At 38.8% G+C, this 25,633-nt stretch overlaps 1 protein-coding gene across 1 annotated transcript; it reads left to right on the top strand.

Annotated features, from left to right (window-relative positions):
- Nucleotides 1–779: 779 nt before the first annotated feature.
- Nucleotides 780–25,334, top strand: LOC108681163 (protein ELYS). The gene is made up of 32 exons (XM_018170164.2): nucleotides 780–937; nucleotides 4,883–5,145; nucleotides 5,945–6,100; nucleotides 6,319–6,466; nucleotides 7,116–7,253; nucleotides 7,596–7,776; nucleotides 10,077–10,210; nucleotides 10,457–10,568; nucleotides 10,931–11,100; nucleotides 11,475–11,602; nucleotides 11,892–12,090; nucleotides 12,373–12,563; nucleotides 12,780–12,960; nucleotides 13,269–13,412; nucleotides 13,811–13,994; nucleotides 14,308–14,550; nucleotides 14,816–14,927; nucleotides 15,436–15,528; nucleotides 15,798–15,981; nucleotides 16,572–16,716; nucleotides 16,891–17,011; nucleotides 18,486–18,640; nucleotides 18,957–19,007; nucleotides 19,156–19,233; nucleotides 19,499–19,646; nucleotides 19,863–19,968; nucleotides 20,206–20,572; nucleotides 20,767–23,539; nucleotides 23,713–23,821; nucleotides 24,058–24,279; nucleotides 24,407–24,592; nucleotides 25,022–25,334. Exons 2-32 carry the CDS (start codon nucleotides 4,888–4,890, stop codon nucleotides 25,093–25,095), a joined length of 7,491 nt encoding a protein of 2,496 aa, XP_018025653.1. The 5' UTR covers nucleotides 780–937; nucleotides 4,883–4,887; the 3' UTR covers nucleotides 25,096–25,334.
- Nucleotides 25,335–25,633: the final 299 nt, after the last annotated feature.

Below are 25,633 nucleotides of genomic sequence, written 5' to 3'. Positions count from 1 at the left end.
TATTAAGAGGTTTCCTCCTTGAGATAATTGAAGCAAATATGCAGGTTCCCCTCAACCCTCATTATTTATTCTAGACTTGTAGTTTTCTAAAGAAATTTTAGCATCTGGGATCAGTTAAACTGGCATGAACTATCTTCAGTTCAACTGTAAATGATTTGAACTTTAGAAGATTTTCAGTCGCATTTGTTTCATTAGGGATTTTTCAGCCATCAAATTCTACCTTCATCCTACTGAAACAAAATACATGCTCCAACATTCACATCGTTTTTTTTATTATCCTGCCTTGATTAGTACCCGAATTTATGATGAATCTCGCAAAACGACCGTTCATGTCGTTTTGATAAATGAATTTTCAAAACGACATGAACGTTTTCGACATGAAAAATGAATTTTCAAAATGGACCCAAAAGGGTCCATTTCATGGCTAACTAATAATTTAATGACTAGTACATTGACTTTTCTTCCAATTAATTTTTTTAAGAAGAAACCATTTGCATCAAATGAAATATTTGAGACTTTTTAGTACTATCCTATGTATTTTTACGCTTGTAATACATGAAAATCATAAAAGTTTTTATCAAAACTTAACAATTTCATATTCTCATTTAGAATTCTAATTTAAGATTTAATTTTCTGTTTATAAATGTTTGCACATATTACATGTCAAGACAACACAAAAATTAACATCCCCAACATTAAACAGAATTGTTAATCCCAAGTGTGTTTGTAAGTTTTTAATAACTTGCCTTTCAGGTACGCAAATAACATCTTGCCTCAGAACTACGTTAGCGACGTGCCGCTCGGCGGTATATTTCCGCTGGTTGAAATTATGGGTACTAGTCAATTTTGAAAAGTCTGTATTTTACTCAAATTTTATTCGCAAAGTACCCTAAGTTTTCTTTTTTTCTGAAAATACCGGTTACATTCTGGAGTTTGGGTAAGGGTTTAACTAGTTTTAATCAGTATTTGTGTCAACCTAAAACCAGTATTTGTGTCCTAAAAGGCTGAATTATTGTCCTTTACACTTCACTATTTCATATGTGCTTGTATAATTTATTAGCCCACCTTCAAGTTCTGGCATCGTACCTATTTACGAAATTATTCGGTTAGAATATTGAATTTCTCTGAAGTAGGAGAGATGCTGAGAGATAATAATATTCTATTTAGGTACTAGGACTAGAACACTAGACTAGTCACTAGTCACTAGGTACTCCACTGAGTACTGAGTACTGACTAGGCCTACTGTTTGTCTGTCTCTACTGAGTAGTGAGTGACAGAGTGAGTACAGAGCATGGTGGCAGGGAATTATTGTGAGTACTTATTGGTCCGCCGTCGTGCGGCGGTCTTAACCCTTTGCAAGGCCCCATGCTGTTGGCCCTTGGGCCCCTCTTGCAAGTTGTAATGGTCTTAACTCAACAGTTCAACCCCATCCCCATGGTCTCATCACAACTCCCTTTAGAAATATGTGGAGTTTCGAAATTGATAGTAATAAATCAATAAATATTTGAACTAGGAAATTCCTTAGTTACTTACGTTGGTGACGTAAGTAATTAATTACAATGACGTAAAAAATTACAATGACATTGGTTAAGCCCATAGTGGCAAAGCAGAGAGTTTTTTAGACTCTGCCTCAAGTTCATTTTTGAGTCCTATAAGTAGACCAGCAAAGTATCATGGATACAAGCATTATCATACATAAGAAATTGGTTTAAATCTTGAGTAAATGAGGAAATTAAAAATGAACTGATTCTAAAAAATCTCTGGTTTGCCACTATGGTTAAGCCTCAGCCATGATTCTAGCTTTGCTAAGTCCTTACACTCTTACCTTGTAATTCATGATGTTAGAACTTCGATATTCAAATGTTGAATATCTGTCAAGTGTCAATATCACAATCAAAATTATTTCACAATCAGAAATATGTTATAATATCACAATCGAAAATATTATTCACAAATAACCATCCATTTCAATGCCAAACTGGATTCCCATCTTCACGCTAGCCATATGTTTACTGTTTACATACGTCACAAACGGTGACGTATGTCGTCCCACGGTGACGTCACACACAAGAACACGTGGAGACAAAAAAAAAGCAATATTTTGCTGCACCACAAACAAATAAATGTAAATAATTGGTAATAGAAAAGTTTTTCTGGAACATTTTGAGAGACTGTGCCTAAGCAGAATACGATATTAATAAATTATTAGTGAAGATACTAACAATAAAGTAGTTCATTTGATGGCCGCTGCTAGCGCTGGCATCTGAATACGGGCGTGCCACCTTTGTTTAGAATTCGAACAATTCAATAGGGTAAACGCGGTATATTCCGACACTTTAAGGACGCATCGAGAAATGAAAAACTATAAAAAAAAAACCGTATGCGTTACGTAAGTTCTGTTGCCTTAACATGACTCTCAATTGTCTCAAAACACTTCACTACGCGTCAGCAACGATGAAACGTCACAAAATGTTGCCATATTTATTAAAAAGCCTTTAGAATGGAAACCTACCAAATCCCTATATTCCGTCACTTTGTGTGGCAACATCCGATACGTGGTGAGTCGTATTGCGTCAGCGCTTCAAATCCCGCCCACGGCCAGTGTCAGCTCAGCTGACGAACCGCCCCTTTCTTCAGAAGCAAGAAAGCTTTTGCCGGGTAAGGTTGTGTTACATGATCGGTCCTCGGTCCGTAAAGAAGTGTCGATCGGTTCAAAATGACATAAGACCGGGTTCTTTTGAATAACCTATAGAATTGCACCATGGTACAGAGTACTGAGTGCCGAGTGGTGAGTGCTGACCTAAGTCTGTAATGTGTACATTTTACACATCACTCAAGTTCAGTGTTGACTCCTAATTTGTAGTTTTAAAATAAGTTATAACATAAGTGTTTTATGTTTGATTAGCTATGATATTACAATTGCATAAGTTAAAAACTTGAAACTAAATAAAAGTTGAAAGAGACTAGCCTACTACTGGCTACTGCTACCAGCCTACTAGGTACTAGGTAGGCTATAATTCATATGTGATGTGTAGCCTAGAGCTAGACTGCCTAGTGTAGGTTAAGTTGTGACTGGTGAAACTAGAAGTAAGAGTACTACGTATTTCATAAATTTACAAGAAAATTTTTAAGTTGTTGAAAATTTAATATGTTGAAAATTTATCTCTGTTAAAGTTTACTGGGATAAAATTCACAATTCAGAAGCTTATTTGGAATGTTTGGTAGAAGTTTCCTGAAATTGCTGGTACCTAGAAACAATTATGTAATAGCTTATTTTCAAAAATTACAGGCAAAAATAGGCCATAGCCTATTTCTTATGTTTCACTGAAGAAATAGGAGAGATGGGCTGACTCTGATTTATGGGTGGCTTCTGCCCAATTCTTTAGCTAGGTTAAGAAATGATAATATATCAATGCATGCTCTGTGATGGGATGCAAATATCAATTGGCTATAAATATAATCTATAAGTATTACAATAGAATGTCATCATGGCAAAATTGATTCATTTAAACCTATACAATTAATACCAGAAATAGGATCTCAGATTTTCAGGCAGATGGAAAAGTCATTTGAAGTTCAATGGTTGTACATATTAAAATATAGCGAATACTACTATTGAAAATCAAACTATTAATCCAATATAAAAACAAGAAATCCAAAAACTTATTAATTAATAACAATAAGTTGTCCAAAAAATGAAATAAAATATTAATTCTCCATGTCCAGGAAAGCAATTTACTGTAAAAATTTTCCTATAATGAATTAAGAAAGAAAATAGTTGACTTCTTTCTGTTGCAGACTACTACCTACATTAAGTTCAGGAATAGGACATAATGCTGCTGTCTCAGACAAACTGGAAAAATGGATAGAAGCCAAATGTGTAGATGGACCATTTATCCATTCCTATAATCTTTGCATAATTACTTGAAATTTTTTTAATGACATGCATTTTTGTTTGAAAATTTTAGAAATCACTCATGAAGTGATTATTTGTATTGGTCATAGCAGGCATGGAATATGTCTACTTTGCAAGTCACAACTGAATTTTTTGAGATGTGGTTTTATGGATTTGCCAGCCCTGATTCCATTTCTTTGAGCCGTGAATTCCATATTCCGGCCATGAAAAGCCATTAACAAGCCGTGAGCGTATTTGCAAAGTCTTTGCACGTGTTACCCCAAATCTCTAATTTTACCCTTAAACAGACAAATGGCAAAACTAACATTTGGTTTCACTTAAGTGTCAACTGAACACATGATAATGCAGTCTGACCACTCTGACGTGACCTACAGCTATGTGATCTTCAAGCAAATGTTTTGCATTGACTTGTTGTTCTTACAATTTGCAGGATATTCTGTCGGGAACATTGAAGTACTGGTAATGCGGATTGTGCCATCATTGTGGAAGTTGAAAGTTTTATGAACTGACAGTGACAGGTTTGCAACGTCACAAACCGTGATTTTTCAATCTAACAAAAATACATGCATTAGAGCTGCGAGATTTCATATCTACTGAAATACATTATTGTTAACAAAAGTGCTTGATGAAGCCAAAATGATTTTAAGTTAATATCAATCTTCTAACTACTGGATTTGTTACAGCTGTAAGATTGTTTCTGAAATCATTCTTTGGCTCTAATGTGTGTGAATTAAATCTCTTTTTTCTAGTATTCTATTGATGTTATTTTGTACCTATGTTGATCATAATTTCAGTACTTAATTCTTTGATCTTTGATAAATTTACCATTGTCAATGCTATTTGTACCTAGTGGCTTGGATCTGCAAAGTCCCATCAGTCAGGAAAGGGTTAATGCTTTCTTATTCGTTTTTATTTCTACTCCCTAATTATTTTCCTGATGTGTAAAAAAAAATCTAATTTTTTCAGAAATTATGGCTGAGGAACTGAGTCTGGTTTTGTCAGCTGAAGCAAGTCATCATACTTCTTTACCAGCAATCCCAAACATAATATCAGAGGCATGTCCACCCACATACTCCCTGCAGCCCAGTGTCTTGGGAGGCTATTTGAGCAGTGGAAGTCAGCTGGTATGGAGAGCATTTGGCCCTACAGTAGAGGTGCTCAACTCGTCTAATGGGACACGAGTTGCAGCATGGACTTTTGGGGCCATTTTAAGAAGCATGGAAGCTAAGGTGTGTTTATTTTTTCTCAAACAATGATAAAACATATACATAATCCAGCTGAACCATATTTGCCCAGGGATACTACAAATTTTTTTCAAAAGGTATTTGGTGGCTTTATTTTGTGAGTCAAGATTTTGTGTTTCAAGATATGACTCAACTACTATCAATTCTTGGTTTGATCAACAATTTTTGGGCTGTGTTGATCATGCTGATTAATGCTGAATGTTTTTTCTTCCACTAGTCAAAATTGCTTGCAAGCTCTGTGCTGCTTACACCTGTGATAAAATGGGTTATGTAATGTCTCTGGAAATTCCACTTTATTCCTATTCCTTTTGCATTCCCATATTGTCCAGACAACATTATTTTTGCTAAAAATTCATAATTCTGAGCATTTTCCTGTCTTTTTCAACTTTTAAAATTTCTGCTGCACTTGTATTCCTTTCGGTTTGGAATTAAATCCTTACTTTGAAGCATATTTGTATGTATCCTTTTCTTTATTTGCATGTCCAAATTTGATAACTTTTCAGTCATCACTATTGTCTATTACAGGGGTCTCCAAAACTTTTTAATGTGTGGGCCACATTTCCCATATTTATCAACTGAATGCCACCAGTCAGCAGGCCCCAGCTTTGAATAATTCTGCGAAGCCATTCATACAATAATTATGTATTCATTTCACGATTTCATCTAGCAGGCTGGATAAAATTATGTGGCAGGCTGGATGTGGCCCATGGGCCAGAGTTTGGAGACCCCTGGTCTAGGACAAAAGGATCTTATAATTGTTGTAAAGTATTTGCCATGTCAACAGGTCTTGAGTGTTTGTGGGGTTGGTCAGGCACCTGGAGTCATCTCTCACATTGTGTGTGGTGTGGACAGAGGACCAGAAGCATCACCCAGAGGTCTGGCTGCTGTTCTGTCTCTCAATTCCTCAAAAATTGTCCGGGCTTTTTTGTTTCCCAATGCGGTGAGCTATAATTCTAGTTTGAGGTTTGTTCTTGCTCAAATTTTGATCAAGGATTTTTTGTGTCATTTGCATGGTGAAGGTTATGTCTATCTTTAATGACAGTAGAATTACTCTCAATCTTGTGATTTATTCTATTTTGGTGGATTACTATTAATTTTATGTAGTAGTATTTTCTGGAAATAATGTTTGTGTACTAATTAAGCCCATTTATGTTTCAGGTGGTTCAAGTGTGCCCTATCACTGGTGGTACAGCGTGGGTTGATGCATGTACATTGCACCCAAGTTTGCGGCACTGCAGTCCACTTGTAGTCATTGCAACTAATCAGCCATCTTTACATTTACTTGATCTAGCTCTTGATGTATCAGGTTAGTTGCTTAAATTATCATAAGTTATGTACCTATACAAGTACTAATCTCACTTGTTTGCCTGAATCGCAAATTAACAAGAAATTAATAAGCTAAGAAAATTTCACAAAAGTTCATAGTATCTTTATGGAAAACATTTCAGAGTCCAGCTCCATCATCAGTTCATCTCCATCATCAAGATTCTAGAATGCAGATAAAATCACAAGTTGGTATAATTGAAATTCAAGGAACTACAATTAAAACCTAAATTTAGAAACAAAAGACAAAATACAAGAAAAAAGACAAAACCTATTCATTCACACTCTCAAGTGAATGGGAGCTAATTGCTGAATTCTAACTGGCCTCTGTTTAAAAATGCAGAAGGATTCTAAACAGCGAAGATATAAAGTACCGGAAGGGAAAGCTAACATCTTGTCACTATCAGATATAGGGGATATCATGAACACGCACAGTTGAATGAGGAGGGCGCGATAGTAACTGCCCAGTCCTACAATTCCTGTCCTTATGCTCTGCAACCCTAGAATAAAAATTGTGTGACATAAAGTTCTGTATATGTTCACATTTTATTTCATTGTTCTTCTTATAATTTAATTTATTTATTTATTTGTTGCGTCAAATTAACCATAGCTTGGTTTTTTATATTGTTCAGCTGAAATAGGCAAGTCTGATGAAGTGAATCCTGCCAGCCTGGTCAGTCTTCCACTTACTTCCTGCTCATCTACATCGGTGCTCCAGCACCGCCTCTCAGCTCTCAGAGAAAGATTGCACTTTTCCACCACAATATTGGGTCAGGCTTTATGACAGTTTCAGTCAGTTGTCCTTGCATACATTAATATAACTATCGTCAGTGTTATTGTACTTGGAGGCCTGTTATCTAAAAGTTACTGTCAATCTAGGCTCTATGTATATATGCAAAAAAAGTATCTAGTTTTACTATACAGGAAAGAAGGCAGCCTTGTTCTATGATATCTGCTGTTATATTTTGAGTAACTTGGAAAACAAAGTGGGGAAATCTCCATAATTCACATCCCATCTATAATCATTTTTTCTTCTCTCCTTATAATATATTTAGAATTTCTTTTCTGGCAATGGAAATGTCTGATATTTGTTCTGTTTCCCCTCACCACAGAAGGTAGTGTCAGTAGCAGCAGATTCTCGCTCTTGGGTCCAAATGATGCAGTTCTGTGTCAGCTCCCAGTGGAGGCCGTCGCGGTCACCTCATTGCTCTACATCCCGCAGATTGCTTCTCTTGCTGTTGGCTACAATTTTGGTGCCTTCCAGCTCTACAATATTCGCAGCATGGCTATCGAGTGAGACCCCTGTTGCATGTGTTAAGGGTTGTCTGTGACATTTTTAGCAGGGTTGGCGATTTTTTTGATTTTTTTTTTTAAATAAAAAAAATCAAAAATTGATGATTTTTTTTTATTTTTTCGTGATTTTTTTGATTTATTTGATTTTTTTGATTTTTTCAACTTTTTTGTCTTTTTGAAGAATTATTTTTTATGTTGCAATTAGCCTACTAACAATAACAGTATATGGATCATAATGGATGGCTAAAAAGGGCACTTATTGCCTTCAATAATGGCCAACAGGCCAAGGTGGAGTTTACCACTTAGGGATTTTTGGGTAAACAATTATTGGTAAGTCTATTCATTAGCTTTGTAAAGTTTGTATGGAGCAAGGTAATGAGCTAAATATTGACCATTTAACTGGCTTCAATATACAAAAACACTTCAGGAATGCAGATCTCCTAAACATTGAAAAGTCACATAACAGATAGGTAGCTGATAGCACAGTGCACAGCACTATCAATAGATCTACTAGTTTTATGTCCTCTAAATCTACCAGACTCTCCCCTCTATACACACCAAAGAGTAGTGACTGAGTGACTGACTGCACTGTTCCCATTTAATTCAGACCAATAAACCAATACTGAATATAAACTGAACGATAACCAAACAAACCTCATATGACTTGAAACGAGACTTAAGTTGTGAGAAAAGCTAACACTGTTTGAAATAAATATGTGTAGAATTCAAATATTTTATATCCATTCACTGCATTCAATTATTTTATATATAGTGTTGTAATTGTAATTGTTTTGTTTCGAGTTTTAAATTCACATATTTAAAGATTGAAATTAAATATTTTAAATAGAATACTCGTATTAGGGTGAAAAATCTTTCTAATTGCCTAAAAGGTCAATACAATCTCAACCTCTCAATATACAGGGTGGGGCAGAACCGATTGAGCAGTTTTGAGGTAAAATAAAAGAGCAATGGAGGTACATAAAGAAGAAAATTTATTTTCCTAGAGGTTAGCAATTAGCATAACATACCATTTAGAATACTTATGTTTTGAAAACAATATCTTGAAGATGGGGGCTGTTAGCTGCAACACGGAGTTGTTCTCGGAGGAGGGAGTAACCATGACAATGAATTCCGATCGCTATGCTGCAATGTTGCAAAATTTATTGCAGCCCATGATGGAAAACATTGTTGAAAATGAAGCATTGGGAGATGTGTGGTTCCAGCAGGATGGGGCTACAGCTCACACAGCTCGAATGTCACTCAATGTTTTGAAACGCGTGTTTCCCGGAGGTCTGGTGTCTGAGGGGTGATTTACAGTGGCCTGCAAGGTCACCTGATTTGAGCATTTGCGATTTCTTTCTTTGGGGACATCTAAAAGAAAGGGTGTTCAGAAGTCGCCCTCAACTCTACCACAGCTAAGGGAACAGATTATTGCAGCAGAGGTTATGGCCATACCTCGCCATATGTGTGAACGTGCTGTAAGAAACTTTCGAGAACAACTCCAACAGTGTGATGCAGCTAACAAACCCCATCTTCCTGATATTGTTTTCAAAACATGTATTTTAAATGGTATGTTATGCTAATCATGAGGAAAATAAACTTTCTTCTTTATGTACCTCCATTACTCTTATTTCGCCTCAAAACTGTTAAATCAGTTCTGTCCCACCCAGTATAAGCTAGCTAATACATTTAAATTGTATATTGTAATCAATATATAACAAATAGTCAAATAGTTAAACTACTTATAGCCTTATAAGAAATAGCTAAGCGCTAGCTACGTACAATGTATTGCACTCTTGATGCCTCTGTACCAAAAAAAATTCCATTTATTGGAACCTAATACCCACTAAAGGCAACAAGTTTATATACCAATTTGTCATTCATAGTACATTTATACTAAACCATGAATAACAATACCTCAATATAAATTAAAGACTGCCACTCAACATTTTTAAATATGTGAAAAAATCAAATAAATCGAAAAAATAAAAAAAAATCATGATTTTTTTATAAAAAAATCAAGTGATTTAATCACATGATTTAATCACATGATTTAATCATTTTGATTTAATCATTGCCAACCCTGATTTTTAGTATTAAAATTATCATGGTGCATTATTATGAATGTGAGAATATTTTGAAGAAATCTTTGCCGGTCCTCAAGTCGATGTGCTACTGGTCTCTATATTTCTACTTTACTCAATTGTAACTGTAAAAATGTTGGAAAAGCTAGCTGCAGTGGGTGTAATTTTTTCATTTCTATCTCAAAATTGCATCTGATAATTTTTTATTTCTTGCAGTTGCACGAGCCCATATGAAGAAGGTGTTCCTGGTGTAATATCGTTTGCCTACCAAGAACCTGAGAATGACCCACGCAACTGTGTATACTTATGGCTTTGCCGCAGCAATGCCCCTTCAGATTTCCAGTCATCAGGTAAATGCGTTTATCTCACCTTCTTGTTCTCTGGTCACGTATATTGTGGCTCTGTCTTGGCGTTTTTTCATGATGTTATTTAATTTGTACAGTAATTTTCTATCAAAACTATAAAATTAAATAAATACCTATAAATACCTAGTCAGAAGTTACTTTCTTGAAGAAATGATGTGCAAGATATGTATACACGGCTCCTGTAAGAACCGCTTTTTTATTTCTTTTTAAAAACAAGATTACATGTTGCAGAGAGCGGGGATGGCGGTGCCGTGTGCACCCTGTACTCGATGACCTATGAGAAGCGCGAGTGGATCGAAGGGCATGGCCTGAGCTACCAAGGACTGTCTTCTATATCTCCGAGGTAAGACTCCCTTATTTTCCTTGAATGACCCGATTTCTCATTCAGAGACTTTATTTCCTTTCATTTTTTTATGATCAATGCATCAGAAAGCTGACAGTGAATTTGTGTTTTATTCCTTTCAAGTTTTCATATAGATGTGTGCTGTTGTATAGGTATATTTGTGATTATATTAAATCATCTATCAAATCTTGTTTTCTTTGTTTAAATTCTCGTTTATTCATTTACATTCTCTAAGTAATAATAGTTATAGTAAAGAACTTTAATTAACGTTCTATATTTTTTGGAAGTTCGTGCCTTTTTTGGTATACTGGCTTCATCGTACTAAGGGATTTTATAGTGTGATTCAAAGCTTGAATTTGTAGGTTTGAGTTTGAAGCGGACGGCAGCCCCAGCTGTTGGGGCAGTCCGGAGGGCGGCGGGGCCACGGTGCTGTTCACGTGCCACACTATCACTCGACCCACGCCTCCCTCCACACCTCCCCCTCTAGCCAACTGCCCCCCCTCTCTCCTCCTCAGCGCTACTGATGAGGAAGGTAACTGTGCTTAGATGCTTTTAATTTAAGCTTATGAGGTATATATTCCAATGCTTTTAATTTGAGCTTATGAGGTATATATTCCAATGCTTTTAATTTAAGCTTATGAGGTATATATTCCAATGCTTTTAATTTGAGCTTATGAGGTATATATTCCAATGTTTTTAATTTAAGCTTATGAGGTATATATTCTTAACTGTGCAAATTATAAGTACGTTTAATGCAAGAAAAATCTTGTTAGGTGTAGAAGATGGAAAGACATTGATATCTTTCTTTTAGCTATCGTTTTATTAATATTTATTTTGACGAATAGGCTCAGGAACTTAGTTGGTGGAACTGAACAGATTTGCACGCGAAACTCTATTTAATTCCAGGTAGCAGCAGTCTTGTGAGTGACCTGAGCCTGTGCTTGTTTGGCTGGTACAGCCGGACTAGCAACGAGCGCGGTCGCTCATCCATTCAGCATTATGTTGCTCTTTTTGATATTAATCAATGGTACCAAGTAAGTGTTGAGTAATATCAATATATCAATTGGAAAAAAAGCAATTTATATTGAAATGAAATCTAAATTAATTTTGCTCTGGAATTAATACTAATAGGCCGGTTTTTAACTCTATTGTTATAAGTTTTTATTTGTGCTACAACCCCGATTCTTTGGTCATGTTTAATTGGGACACAGTTTTAGCGTAATCAAATTTGTTATAAATATAATGATATAACGATATAATGGTATAAACATGGCTTCAATCTTCTCATTTGCCTTGGAACTAATTGGACTGGTGTTTTTATAGGCCCAAATGCCAGGCTCTGCTCGTCTGACGACCGGCAAGATGTGTCCGTACATGAGCTTCCATCGCCTGGACCGAGTGCCGTGCGGGACAAACGAGCGAGTGCTCGCTGCCGCGCCCCTCACTACGAGCAACATCGTCAGGCACATGGCGCCTTCTGGCTCATCTGAGCGAGATTGGTACCCCGCTTCACTTTCGTATGGTGGGTCAAGTTTTATGTGATTCATAATTGTTTGATTTTGTATTTTGTGTAGGGATCTAAAAGTATTATCAAAGAAGTTCTTCGCGTCGTCACGGTCCCGTTTCTATTACACGAACGCATTTTGTCAGTATTCAAAGAGATATTGTCTTCGGTGGGTTTAAGATACTCAAACGGTAATTTGATGGGTGCTGCATTATTATATACAAAAAAATATTATATTTACTATCGTGTCTAAATATGTACATGCGGATAAATTAGTCTTCAACAATGATATCCTGGCAGGCGTTGGAGTGCTGAGCAGCAGTGGTTGTGCGTGGTATCAGTGCCGCAGTTCCCAGCGAGCTTGTCTGCGCTGGTTGCTGGCTCAGGGCCCCGCTGCTGTGCTTATGTGTCCTCAAGATGCCGTCGCCAGGTGCTCCTTTGCTGGTCTCAGCGGTGAACACGACTTCTTGTCCCCAAGACTGGACTCAAAGGTTCAGAATGGGCTATTTTACACACAAGTGTTTTGACTAATTTTTCTTATTCTTGCAGTGCATCAGAATCTTCGGTTAGTTTTGTAGTAGTATCAGCATTGCAAATAAAATTGTTTCTATTGGCTACTGACGAGTGAGGTTGTTGAGGCCATAAATCGTAACATAATTGTTGATCATTGCATCGATATTTCTTATCTGATATGCTTGCTTCTTCAGAAAAGTGAGAGGGAGATCGTGCTGGACACCTGTCTGTCCCAACACCTGCTGTCTGTGCTGAGCGAGTGTGTGTCGGAGTTCAGTGAGGGAAGGTTTGCTGGCATGGGCTGCACTCTTCCTTCCTTCTTGCACTGGGCCTGGAGCAAAGTTACCGATACAAAAGCTGATACGGATGCCCTATGTGAGTTCTCTGACAAATATTTTTTTGCATATTCAACCAAATAGTGATTTTTTATAAACAGTAAGAGTGTCTGCTTGGAGGAGTCTTTGCTCCTTTTCCATTGCCCTGTTTTTTTATAATTTTGCTCCTTCAAAGCAAATGCATTCAAACATGTTATCATTTTAACTAACTGTTGCACTGCAGGTTTTTACATATCTTTAATACTCACAGTGAAATTTGCATTACTCTGTTGATGTGTGTCATGGTTGATATGTGCCATGGTTATATTGTTGTCTTAGTTTCTGTTCAACATGTAATTTATTTTTCAGTGCTGCGTCTGTTTAGTTGTGGTGATGCTCAGCTAACGCCTGAGCAGCTGCAGCGACTGCACCACAACCTCAACGTGCTGGGCTCACTCCGCACCTTGCTCGCCCTCTGCGCCCAGCACACGCCCATCACCACCAAGCATGCAGGTCTGCAATCCCCATATTACAATTTATTCCTCTTGTTCTATGAATTATGAACTTCTGTATTACAGTTGAAGCTTCTAAATTGTAGTGAGGCTTACATTAGTTAGCTGGCTTCTTCATTTTCAAAAGTTTTATAGAATTATTATCGTGGTAATATTAAATGCTTAATTCCGTTGATTAATAATTCATCACCCCAGATGGAATGGAGTCCAATTTTACATTTTTGATCAAGATAAAATGAATTTTAAACCTGCGTTTTCATTTATTGTAAGAACAATCTAAAATTATATACTTTTATATATATACCAAGCTCCTCAATTTATTTGATCTTCATCACAAGGAAGTATTGAGAATGTTTCACACTTTGAAGTTTATTCAAACATGATTTTGTGTTTTTGCAGGCGGTGGCCGTGGTGAGGTATCAGCATATTCAACTGTGGTGACGCTGCTGCATCAACACCTCACAGTGACTCTATGGTTCCAGCACTGTCAGCTCCTGCCTGAGGTTGACCCTAGTCTGGCCATGGAGGACTCCTCAGCTGTGCCTTATCCTGCTTTAAACCTGGCACAAATTTACCAGAACAGGTTGGTCTATTAGTATTGTAGTTAGATTTCTACGAATGCAAAAGCAAAGAAAACGCCATGTAAGTCTACTTTGCTTTCAAGAAAAACGTTTTGGTTGCGAGCTCCATCATTATTATCATTGAAGATGTGATTTTAGTTGCAATTTTATCTGCTTTTAAATTTTTGGTGAACTTGCGATTTAAAGAGACTAATGGTATGAGAACTTGTTGAGTATTCTTGAAGGAATGAATTTATAGGCACCCTCTTGTTTCCATAGTTGATGATTAATTGCAATTATCATTTCTAAACATTTAAAATTTATATTTGATTTCAGGCGGCAAGAAATTCGTGAGCTCAGCCCCAACCTGGAAGGAACTGACCTCCTCATGATTGATCTTCTCATCGAAGAACTCGGGGTGAAGAACATGAACGAATGGGGGGAAGGATGCCCTGTTTACCCACCCCAGTCACTGCAGGCCCTGCTTGATTTATATCTCCTCGCTGACGTTGATCTCTCACTCAAGCACAGGATTGTCCAGTATCTATTCCTTGACCTCTCCAGCATTCTGTCAGACGGGTGGGTTTGCATACACAGTTGCTTGACTTCTTGAAAATGTACATTTTTAACTCTCTTAAAACGCGTGACCCATTTGGATTGGGAATCCAAGTCCTTGAATCCCTTATTCAAATGTTGAAAGATTTATGTTATCATTAATTTATCATAGATATCACATGCTCTCGATTTAAAAAAATTTGACATCTTTATTGCTGACTAACATTTCGTGCGTGCTGACGTCATAATTTACTTTATTTAATAACAATTGCTGACATGGTGTCTCCAGATTTTCAAGTGCTGTAGAGCAGCTAATCAAATTTCCAGCAAGCGCCAAGTTATCTCCGTCTATCATCAAACTCACGCAGGCATTTTGGCTTCTTGATCAGAAAGACTTCCAGGTGAGGAAAATGCTTGGAATTTAACTATATGTCCTGGTCCCACCGCCGTATCTTTCCGTAGCTGCTAGAGAGCATATGAAACATTTCAGGTTTGTGCATATTTTGCAACACAATAGAATTACTTTAACATCGAAATAACAAAGTCGTAGCATACAAATAAAATGGTTGCTTTTTAGCACATTTTCTCATTTATGGAAAAAAATGCACTATATTGCTCGCCATGTCCGTCCGTCTGTCCGCCCGTGACTTCACGTTTTCTTCGACGAGAAAATGCGCTCTCTGTCACTCACTGCAGTGAGTACTGAGTTATATTTTTTTACATTTGCTCCCGCGTAATCGGTAAGAATCGTTATCTCCAGAATCTCCAGTCGTAAGATCATGCATCATCCGCTATCAATACACGCCATCTGTAAAATTTAAACGTTATTTCGAAAAAGGCTAAATGATAATTCGAGTTGATGCGCGAAAATTTGTTGGTCTTTGTTTAAACACTAAGTGCATATTGCAGAGCGCTGTGGACCTCTTCTTAGACCCTCTGGTGGTGCGCACTGACATCACGACTGCCCAGCACCGACGTATTATACGGGCTCTGCTATGCCAGGTTCTTGTTTGTTACTGCTGCTGGTACCTCAGAACTTATGACACAAAGAACTGCTTTGGTCTAGAGTAAATTGTTATGTGTTAATATATTGATTACTCAATCATTGTAATTACGGATTACAAGTGCTCTACGTTGAATACTGTGAACCAAAGTTGAGGCCATGCTAAATAATTCGAGTTGGTTCCTTATTCCTTAAAGTATAAAATTCTATGGGTGTGTGTAGGATCTTGATGAATCTGAGCATAATTATGTATTACATTGGTATTCAGAATGAAGCCTACCTGGCGCTACGATACTATGAAGGCCGCAAGCCACCACATCAGGAGCTGGAAGACGTACAACTTCAATTGTCCGTGCTGCTCGCCAATGGACGTGTTAGAGAAGCGTTCCACTACCAGCGTAACCACGCTACAGTTGCTAACCATTTGAAGCTACTGCTCCATCTCTTGCAAGGTTACTTAATATCTTATTATTAGTGCTTTATTTCCATTACTTATTTGTTTGTTGTTCTCTTTGATTCCTACTCTACTGTAGTCGGGTATCAATAGCCTAAAAGATAATCTTTCTGTATAAAGAATCTTCGCTTCATTTGCCAGCAGTTGCTTCCAATTTCCTAGCTTATTTGTGAAAATTAGTTGAATCGATTCGCAACTCTAGAAAATCTTACCTTAAAAGTTAGCAGTGAATCGCGCATGTAGAATTTAATGATAGTTGTTTACCAGTAAGCATCCCCTTACACACCCAACCCCCGACCCCACGTCCAATTTCCCATTTGCCTTTTTCCCTCTTTGCGTAAAATCAAGTTCCATAAATATGACATGGTAATGGTAATTTTAGCAGTTGCTGCGAAATACAGAAATCTACGTAATCCCTTACGTAAATCGATTGCTCACAATGCATCGATAGTCTTGCCGATATTCAATACCGTGTCGTGGATACAAAGCAATGACCAGTGCTGAGGAGTGCGCCACTTGGTGCAGTGATCTCTATAGGAAGCGCCGCTTTCTCAGTTTATTATTTTTTTTTCAAAATTTAATCAACAGGTTGCGAATTCTATGGACTCCTGCACGAGTTACTACAGCTGCCTCTTTCGGCTGCCGAGGAAAATGCTTTTTTGGACTTCCTCCGCGACTCAGAGCAGCCCCTGGCCAAGCACATCCTCACAGTAGCCTGCCTAAGAAACTTCAGGTGAGTTATTGCTCTAATTTGACTGAAATATCGAAACTGGTTTAGAACAACGTTGAATAATAATTTCTTTCTACTTTTGACATTTAGTGCCAAAATTTTATTCGATATTTTTTTTACATGTATGAACAGCTAGTATCTCTTTAATTGTCATGGTATGTCTCTAAATGGGTATAGATACAATGATGCTGGCTCAATTGGTCTGGCTGAAGACAAGCAGAAGCAGGCCGCTCGTACAGCGTTGTTACATTGTTACTCGGCTCATCTGCAGCCCAACATAGTCCCAACTGCAATGAAGGTAAATAATTTTAATTTTACGTTACTAGATATATACCTTGAATCTCAGAGTTAAACTTTATTCGCCATCTAGTCCGCATGATTAGGTTATAGAAATTTAAACGCTTCAAGATTTGTTTCATTGTTATAATTTTATTATTGATCGGCAATTGCTTTAATTTAGTCAGGATTGCGTCCGTTGCGTCTTGGGCTTTACTAGGTGTATTTGCTTTTATAAGTTCTCACATGAAATAGGTTACGGCTAAAATCGTACAGAGAGAAGGTTACAATGAAACACTGGTGCGTTGAATATTAAACTAGTAAATTTAAGTTTACATCATGCGCTGACAAAAATCTCTAGTACAGGAAAAGGGGTAATCTCTACCCAATCAAAGTTGAGAATCGATCAGTTTACATATCTAAAATCTCCCTATTTTTGCCAGAAATGTTGACCTGTTGCAGTTTCATTGAATAGGGCACTGTCGTAAACTACCGTATCGCAGACGCGCATTCCCGCTGTCCGCGGTCGTTATCTCTCCATAGCCGTCGTGTCTCGCTGATATTGATGTCTTACGGTCAGTCTGGCCGTAGGTTGTTTTATAACGACCATACTTCTGAATCGTGGCGTAGTCTCCATCGTCGATGATGTTTCTCCAAGCTTATTGTCGTGCTTCTGCTGTTGGAGATCGTGACCGTACAGCTACTGACGACAACTGTGACCGCGTTGTGTTGATAACAGTACCGATGATAATTGTTTGCTCAGTGCTCAAAAATTAAGTCTTGCCGGCGTTATGATCGTTGGACGTCTTGTCTCTCGCGTCGTCTCACGGCTAAGTCACAGCCGTTGCAATGATGACCGTACAAATGTGGTGAAATCATGGCCGTTAGTCATGGATTTTTGACGAGGTCATATCTGAGTCGTAGTGGTATGAGTGACTCGAAGTCTCGCGGGGCCGTTATTTCTCGATCCGTCAGACTACGGACCCGTCACCAACGTCTGCGGAGGTGTTAGTTTAGTGGCCACATGTTTACTAGCGCTTCAGCTATTTAGCTATCTCGCACCGGAAGTCATGTTGAACATCACCAAAGAGGTGGAAGGTCTCAATTGTCCTTATATAGGCAGACATCGCGCACACTTAAGCCCAGTAAGGGACGCCACGACAGTTTCAAGTTCCACAAAGAATAAGCACTTTCGATACCGCCAGGCGTTCCAAAAATGTAAACAAACCCTCTGTTTCACGGTCTTGAGAACAATCGCGTCTTGTACAAGTTTTACAGCGTTTTGACCTACATTCCTGTATCCTTCCATTGCAGATTTGCAGTTCCATTTAATACACATTCCCTCTAACTTCCATAACTCAAGTTGTTAATTAATTCGCCCGCAAACTATGTTCCATACAGTATAACATAACTTGAGTCAGAATTACCGACACTCAAATCATGCGTTTGTGTGCAAATGCATTTGAACTGGTTTCTAAAATAAATTACTCCCTCAGGAGCATCATAATCGGTACGAGTACAGCGCCAAACAGCCCTTGTCAGCTTGCCTACGTCAAGCAGCTCTCAGTCCCGTCACGAAGGCAAAGAGCTTCCGCGACCGTCTCGCTTTTGCCCAGGACAAGTTACCCACTGAGCCTTTCACTCCATTCAGGTTTGCATCATAGCCTGAACATTTCATTATTCTCTTAAGTCTCATTCATTAAGTGTATTTGCTCAAGGTGCCGCATTTTCTGATATTTCCTATAGCTTGGTAACAAAAGTTGTTTTACTCTTTCACATCGAACTTTTTTAACATCCTGATGCAGAAGCGTCTGTATTCGGACTCTTTAGACTCTTCTTTGGGGATTGACACAATATTAATTTTTCTGATTTAAAACACCAATTCGTTGGTTCATCTCCTATTCTGCCTATGGTTTTGATGTATTATTCAACAATCGAGTGTTGAATGTGGTTTCCTGTTTTGACAGATCGCGGCTACAGCGTCAGGAAAAACGCACCGTGAATGATCTCTCGAAAAGGTATGCAGTATTTGTGCTGGATCACATATCTTGTTTTCCTGATAACGACTGAATTAAAAATTTGCATGTGATTCCTCAAAAATGTTACTATAGTGTTTGAATGTTATATATTATTTTTAAAATATAACACTTCCATTCTTCGTCACAGTGAGTGTTCTTTGCTGTTTCCGAGCCGTGTGCTGGAAAAGAGCCGAGCTGCAGACTCGACGGCTTCAGCCTCGACCAGGTATATTGTACGACTATAATGGTTTGGAGTGGTTTTGCTTTCATTTGTTAAATAAATCATATTTTTAAAATTAATTTCACCGCTCCTCCCCATAAGTTTTGTATTGATGAAATCTTTTGCATAATGTTAAAACATTGCAATTTATCTTTGAATTAATAAAAACCATTGACCAGTGTTGAATTTTTGCCTGGGCCGATTTTTATCGGCAAGATTATCAATTTCATCAATTATGTGAAGGAATCTCCATTCTATTCACGTCTCGCAGGGGATCAATTCTTGCGAATGTTTCGGCCCACATCACCGGGCTCTTGAGCACCCCGCCAGCGCCTCGACGGGCACGTCCCTCATTTCTCAGCCGAGCGCCATCAGTAAATGGCAGCACCGCCGCCTCCACCCCGCAGTCTATCCTCAAGGTCTGATTCATGTTCACGTTCTACTATTTTCCAGGATGAACTATTACATTTTCAATAATATTTGCCAAGATGAACTATTGAATTTTCAATAATTCATAGCTGCAAGAACTTTATATACATCTTTTGTTCTTTCGGGGCATTACTACGAATACAATCAAACTCGTGGTCGTTATGTGTTTTTTATACCAAATATTTTATTATAGTAATTTGTTGCAGGTCCGCTCTTTGTTGAAACGCCCTATGAGTCCATGCAGCTCGAGTGGAGACTTGTCTGTACCTCCACCTCCTCGATCCTCTACCCGGCCCGTTGTTCATAGCAAAGGTTTAATGCCTTATTTTTAGTCCAATGAAATGATAATCTCTTCGATAAATTTTTATTTGCTGTAAATTGATTGAAGTTGCCTTTTATAACCTGATTTATTTTTATATTTAGTGCCGCATTCTAATTCTAGAAGCAAAGACTGTTGACGAAATTTATAATTCTTGTTTATCAGTCTCACATCCTTTAATAATAAAAAATGACAACTACCTACTGATGAAGGGGGTTCCAAATGAGCAGTATTGCTAGAAGAAGACGGGGAAGCATCGGACTCGTCGTGCCTCACACCAAAGCAATTAAGGTTTGCGTTGCCTTCGCCACCTCCACAAGAGACCAGCAGTGAGGCACCAACCCGTGACGATGTGACAGGCTTAACCAAAATTGCTTCTGACTTGGAGAAAAATGGTGAAGACTCTGATGACATTAGTGACTTAGATGTTCAGCTGGAGCCTTACATCAACAAACGCGCATCCATGGACAAGACAACAGCTCTTTATGAAGAGCAGGAGTCTTGGGAACTCATTGGAGACCAGTCGCTGCCTACTGAAATGCCGCCCTCGTTTACTGGAGTGCTGCAACGCGTGTCAGCAGACGAAACAGTCAACAGGTTAAGCCCTGTCTTCTTTTGTAAACATTTCATGATTATTGGCATCGATAGAACTTTAGCTGCTAATATTGATCTCCTGAGTCAGCACAGGCTTTGGATAATAAATATTTTCTTTATAATTCTAGTTTTAATTAGTTAAGCAACAGAAATTACAACATATATACCTCGCCTAATCAGGATTTTCTTGCTTTCAGATCTCAGGTAGAATTGGACTCCAAAAGAAAGGAGGAGCTAGACAAATGTCCAGTCGATGAGGACGAAGATTCGGTTTTGAGCGGCATAAATGAACATTTCTTCAGTTTTGAAAGTGAAGAACAAGATGAATCACAAGCTGGCTGTCATGAACAAGAAACCGATGTGTTGAAACATGGAAACGTTGATCAGCACCGAGCAGAATATGAAGTAAAGGATAATACACAGACCGACTTCAATTGCGAACAAAATGACAACGAAAAATTGATAGCGCAAAAAAGTTGTGAACCGTTTGTGACATCAGGCTATCAAGAAGAAGAAACGCGAGGCAATGAACCTGTGGAATTGAGAGCCCCGCGAAAAGAATTAGATGATACCACCATCGGTGACGAAATTGTTGACACATGTGCTGAGGAAGTGAGTAGCGTTAATCAGTGGCTAAACGAACCTTGTGACACCGTTCCCATTTTGTCAAGTGCGACACACAATTCCTGTCGCTTTCTGGTGGAAGAACAAAGTAGCCAAGATGCGACAAGGTTTCAAATTGAAGGTAAAAACACGAATTTTTCTTCATCTTCTCATAAAATTTCTACCTCATCGCATGTGCTCTCACTCAATGAAATTACTGCAGAAGAAGTTGAGTCCTGCCTGCTAGAAAATGCAACCACTTCTACCGGCGCCTTTTCTGTAGTAGAATCAACAACTCGGAGCGTGAATGAAGTTCTCGTAAGCTCCAAGCGTCGCAGAAGATCAAGTTCTTCGGAGTCTGAAGGCCAGGAAGTAGTGGAGAAGCCGCCTTCCAAAACTGCTAAATTTTCTAATGAGACAAGACAGTTTACGTCTGTTGTTGAACGCGAGACGATACAATCATTACATTTTTCTGATGATGAAAATGATTCGAATGATGACGAACCTAACGTGGAAGACAAGGACGCTCACGATGTAATCATGTCTCAAAATAATAATGCAGCCCCAGAACAAATCGTACTTTCTCCTGCATCGATCCATGATTCTGAAGGTCTATCTAGCTCAACAGCAAGTAAGAAAGAAAACTCTACTCGCAGAGGTGTGGCCGACGAGTCGCACTTACATTTTACTGAGATTCCACTAACACGGAGCCAGTCTCCGATCTCCTGCAAAGTAAATCTTCTTCCTGAGACGCAACCGTTTCCCGTTACTAAAGTCCAAGAAGGATCTAAAGAGGTCATAAATGCTCTCCATCTTTCCAGTTCTGATGAAAGTTCAGATGATACTGATTCAGCGGAACCAATCCGAGAAATCTTGAAGAAAAAATCAAATGATACAATTGTCTCGGTTGAACAGCCTTTGCATGACAAGGAATCGAGCTCGGACACGGTAGTTCAGGTCAGTGAAAATAGTAAGGACGAATATGAACATATAAAGGATGCTCATTCTCTTGAATCTTCAGACAACGCATTACTTAAAGAACAAAATCACACATCTGTTCCTCTTTTGACGTCTGATGATCGCGCAGTCGAAAATACATCCGAGTCACTCTCGAAAGTGGAACCATCTGAAGCCTCTATCAGAACGCCTCGTAAAGTCGAAAAGATGCTGGTAGGCATCAATCCTTCGAACATTATCAATACCTCTTATGCAACGCCACTAAGACGAAGGCGTCGTAGTGACGCAGACGCTTCTCTTATTCTGGATCCTCCGAGTGGTTTTACCGACTCGGTTAGTCTTCGCAGCCCCAGTCGTCGGTATGGTGCTGAGTCTCCTCTCATTGCCAAAGATGGGAACCGAATGCAAGGGTTGAAAACAACCGTGCCTCCAATGCTCGACTTGTCATCCTATGATAAGACCGATTTGGAACCTATTTTCAAAAACACAGACGGCGAGGAAAATATTGTTGAAGTCGATTGCTCAATTCCCTGTATAACTACATCTGATGCCTCGGCTCTCCACACAAGTGATGGGTCAGAAGAAAAGAAATCTGACGGTGAAATTAAAAAGGCAGATAGCTCTGCAGTCGACTCAAAAATAATCGATAAAATTGTGGGCTCGTTGGATGAAGACTCGGAGCTTGCAGTTCGCAAGTCTCCGGCACGTCGAGGTAGACGCTCTAGTATCGATGGCGTGACTGATCTACTCTCTCCAGCTACACCTTTGCGCCGAAGTTCACGACGTTCGGTTACTCCCTCCAAGTTTGGAACGCCTGTGCTTGAAAGTGTACCCGAGGTATCAGAGAAAAAGACACCGGTTAAGAGAATTCTTAAGAAATCGCATTCCACCATCTCGGATGACGCAGATAAATCTATAACGAGTATCTTTAGTGACCAACCTTCTTCCGATGTGGATGAAGCAATCAATACTCCACTAAACGGACGCAGAGGACGAAGAAAAAGTATTGATAGTGGAACGCCAATCGCAAGTCCTGCTGCAACGCCATCCACTCCTGTACGTAGGAGCCGCCGAGTCAGCGCTACTATCCCTGATCCTCTTCAAGTTATAGCTGAAGAGATCGCTGAGAATATTCAAGATGAAACAGCAACGGCTACGCCCTCTAAAACTCTGATCAAAAGTCAAAGGAAAAGTAGGCGTTCCATGGCAGTGCCAGATTTGCAGCCTATACCTGAAGATGAGAAACTAGCAACTGTATTTTCACTTGCTGCTAAAACTACACAGTCTACGCAGAAAATGACATCAGACACCGGAGCTTCAGTGTCGAAAAATGTTGATCTTTCTGTGGAGAATTCATCTATGAAACCTATCAAGATGCTGAGTCTGGGAAATGATTATGAAATTGAAACGGTGAGTTTATCTGTGCGAATATTTTGCGCATCAAAAATATTCCAGTCAAGTGTGTTGTTAGCTATTCATATGCCTTATTTTGATTAATAATTGGCAACATTTATTGAGGTTCTACGTTTTAAAATTTCAAGGTAAACCAACGGAAGAGGTAATTTGAAATTGAAATGTCGCAGGGAATTGAGGAGAAAGTTCGAGGGCGACGCCGGAGCAGTTCGAGCCGCAGAACGAGCAGAGAAGCGCCTTTCGGGCGCGGCATCATCGCTATGACACTGCACAGCACGGGTGATTCGGTGTTATCAATAATAGATCACTGTCTTGAATAATTCTTCCAAGTTACTTTATAAAACTAACTGACTTGGGTACTCATTTCTGAAGACAGCCGCTAGTAGCATTTATTCCAGCTCTTGATCTCGGCAAAACTTGAGAGCCGCGTCTACTTAAGTGTCATCCAAATGATGTAAGGACGACTTTAGTGTACCACATTTCTCAACTATTGATATGAAATGTTTTTTTTACAGACACAAGTGAAGACGAGAATCCGATACCTGTTAGACAGCGCAGGCGTTCGAAGTGGTCATCTGAACTGTCTGCAAACAGCAGCATCATCTCCATACCTAAGAAACCTTCGTCTGACTCAGAAGAGGAGGATGAAAGCATCGAGGAGCATCCTGAAGAATTAGGAGTGGACGATATCCCCATCGAAGATATTATTCCTAATGAAGAAGAGCCCTCAGAAGAAGGTAAAACGCTCCTTTTAAATTCCGAACAAAATTCGTTACTCTTTTATTCATTTACTTGCAAGAAACGTGTATCATTCGCTAAATTACTGATATTGATTTTCTGCGCAATATTTTATTTGATGAGCAGTACCGGCAAAGGGTACCAAATTACGGAACCTGCGTCACTGGAGTCCGGTTCAGTCGAGTGCGGACGAACTAAGGAAGCCGTCAACGTCTCGGCGCCGCTCTTCGGCAATGAGCGTCGGCGGCAGCAGCTTGAGGGTCGGGCTCAAGAGGTCGCGGGAGTCCTTCAAACTCGTGTCGTCCGAACCAGGTAACTTAATTAAATTGTGTGAAGACTCTGAACCGAGTACGCAATCAAAGGTGACTGCCTTACATGCATTAGTTTTGTGAAATCCTTTATTTCTTCTACTTCTTTATAAAAGATGGTGGATTCGCGGTAAATGGTTCAATTGAACCTAATTGCCACCTAATTACGTCGCTGATTACAAAAATGAACGATATGTTATGTTGACTGAATTGAACCAAAACTCGTTCGTAACTTTTACAGTATAATCATCTTTGTTATCTAATGAACAAATGGAACACAATACAGTGCATTTTCCACCTCTGTGCACATATCTCTGAGGAACCGCTATTTACTGCAGTGACTACGTAGTGGCAACGTGTGTTCTAAATGTTATATATGTCGGGTTTACTTGCTGGATTGTGACACTACCTTCAAGTTTTTTTTTTTCAACAGAAATTGAAAAGGAAGACCAGGCCCCTGCTGTCATGAACTCCAAGAAGAAGCGCAAAAGCGGTGCCAACAATTAGCTAGCGTCATTGTCCTAAAAATCATCGTGGACGACCAAGTGTAACTAAGTATTTTGCCCAACTTATTGTAAATGGATTTGTTTCCGTTGATCACCATCTAACCTGAAATTAATACGTGGGTCGAGTATCGAACCAAAAAGTAATTTGCTTTCCCAGTCATTTCCATCGATCTTGATTGCGTTATCTAAATGTACACAGCTGTTTTAGGGATAGGGCTTCAATATATTTGACTTTAATAATGTCGTTCAATTCTTATCCTTACAAACTCAGTTTGTTGACTACTCTCCTGTAGGCTGAAGAAATTACGGAACGGGATTGAAGAGTGACACTAAGGAAATTAGACGATTTAGGTTGATTCTTTACTTAGGAATGATCACATAGTAGTCAAATTTGCGCTCCGTAATGCCAGTTTGACCTAGTGAATTGCCAAATGAATGGGAAGTAGAAAAAAAATCATAATGATAGCACAATATTTTTCCGATCTAAAGTCTATAGGTTGGAAAAAAATGCCAAAATTCCAGTTCCAGTTGTTCATGGT

The sequence above is a fragment of the Hyalella azteca genome, unplaced genomic scaffold (genome assembly GCF_000764305.2).
Source record: "Hyalella azteca isolate HAZT.00-mixed unplaced genomic scaffold, Hazt_2.0.2 contig5366, whole genome shotgun sequence".
Lineage (NCBI taxonomy): Eukaryota > Metazoa > Arthropoda > Malacostraca > Amphipoda > Hyalellidae > Hyalella > Hyalella azteca.
This window is presented reverse-complemented; position numbering and strand designations above follow the sequence as displayed.

Excerpts from the sequence above, each read along its gene's own strand:
- LOC108681163 (XM_018170164.2), top strand. The coding sequence starts at position 4,888 with ATGGCTGAGGAACTGAGTCTGGTTTTGTCAGCTGAAGCAAGTCATCAT. Across the intron at positions 11,101-11,474 it reads CAGCGCTACTGATGAGGAAG|GTAGCAGCAGTCTTGTGAGT; the intron begins GTAACTGTGCTT and ends ATTTAATTCCAG. Across the intron at positions 15,982-16,571 it reads ACTGCTCCATCTCTTGCAAG|GTTGCGAATTCTATGGACTC; the intron begins GTTACTTAATAT and ends TTTAATCAACAG.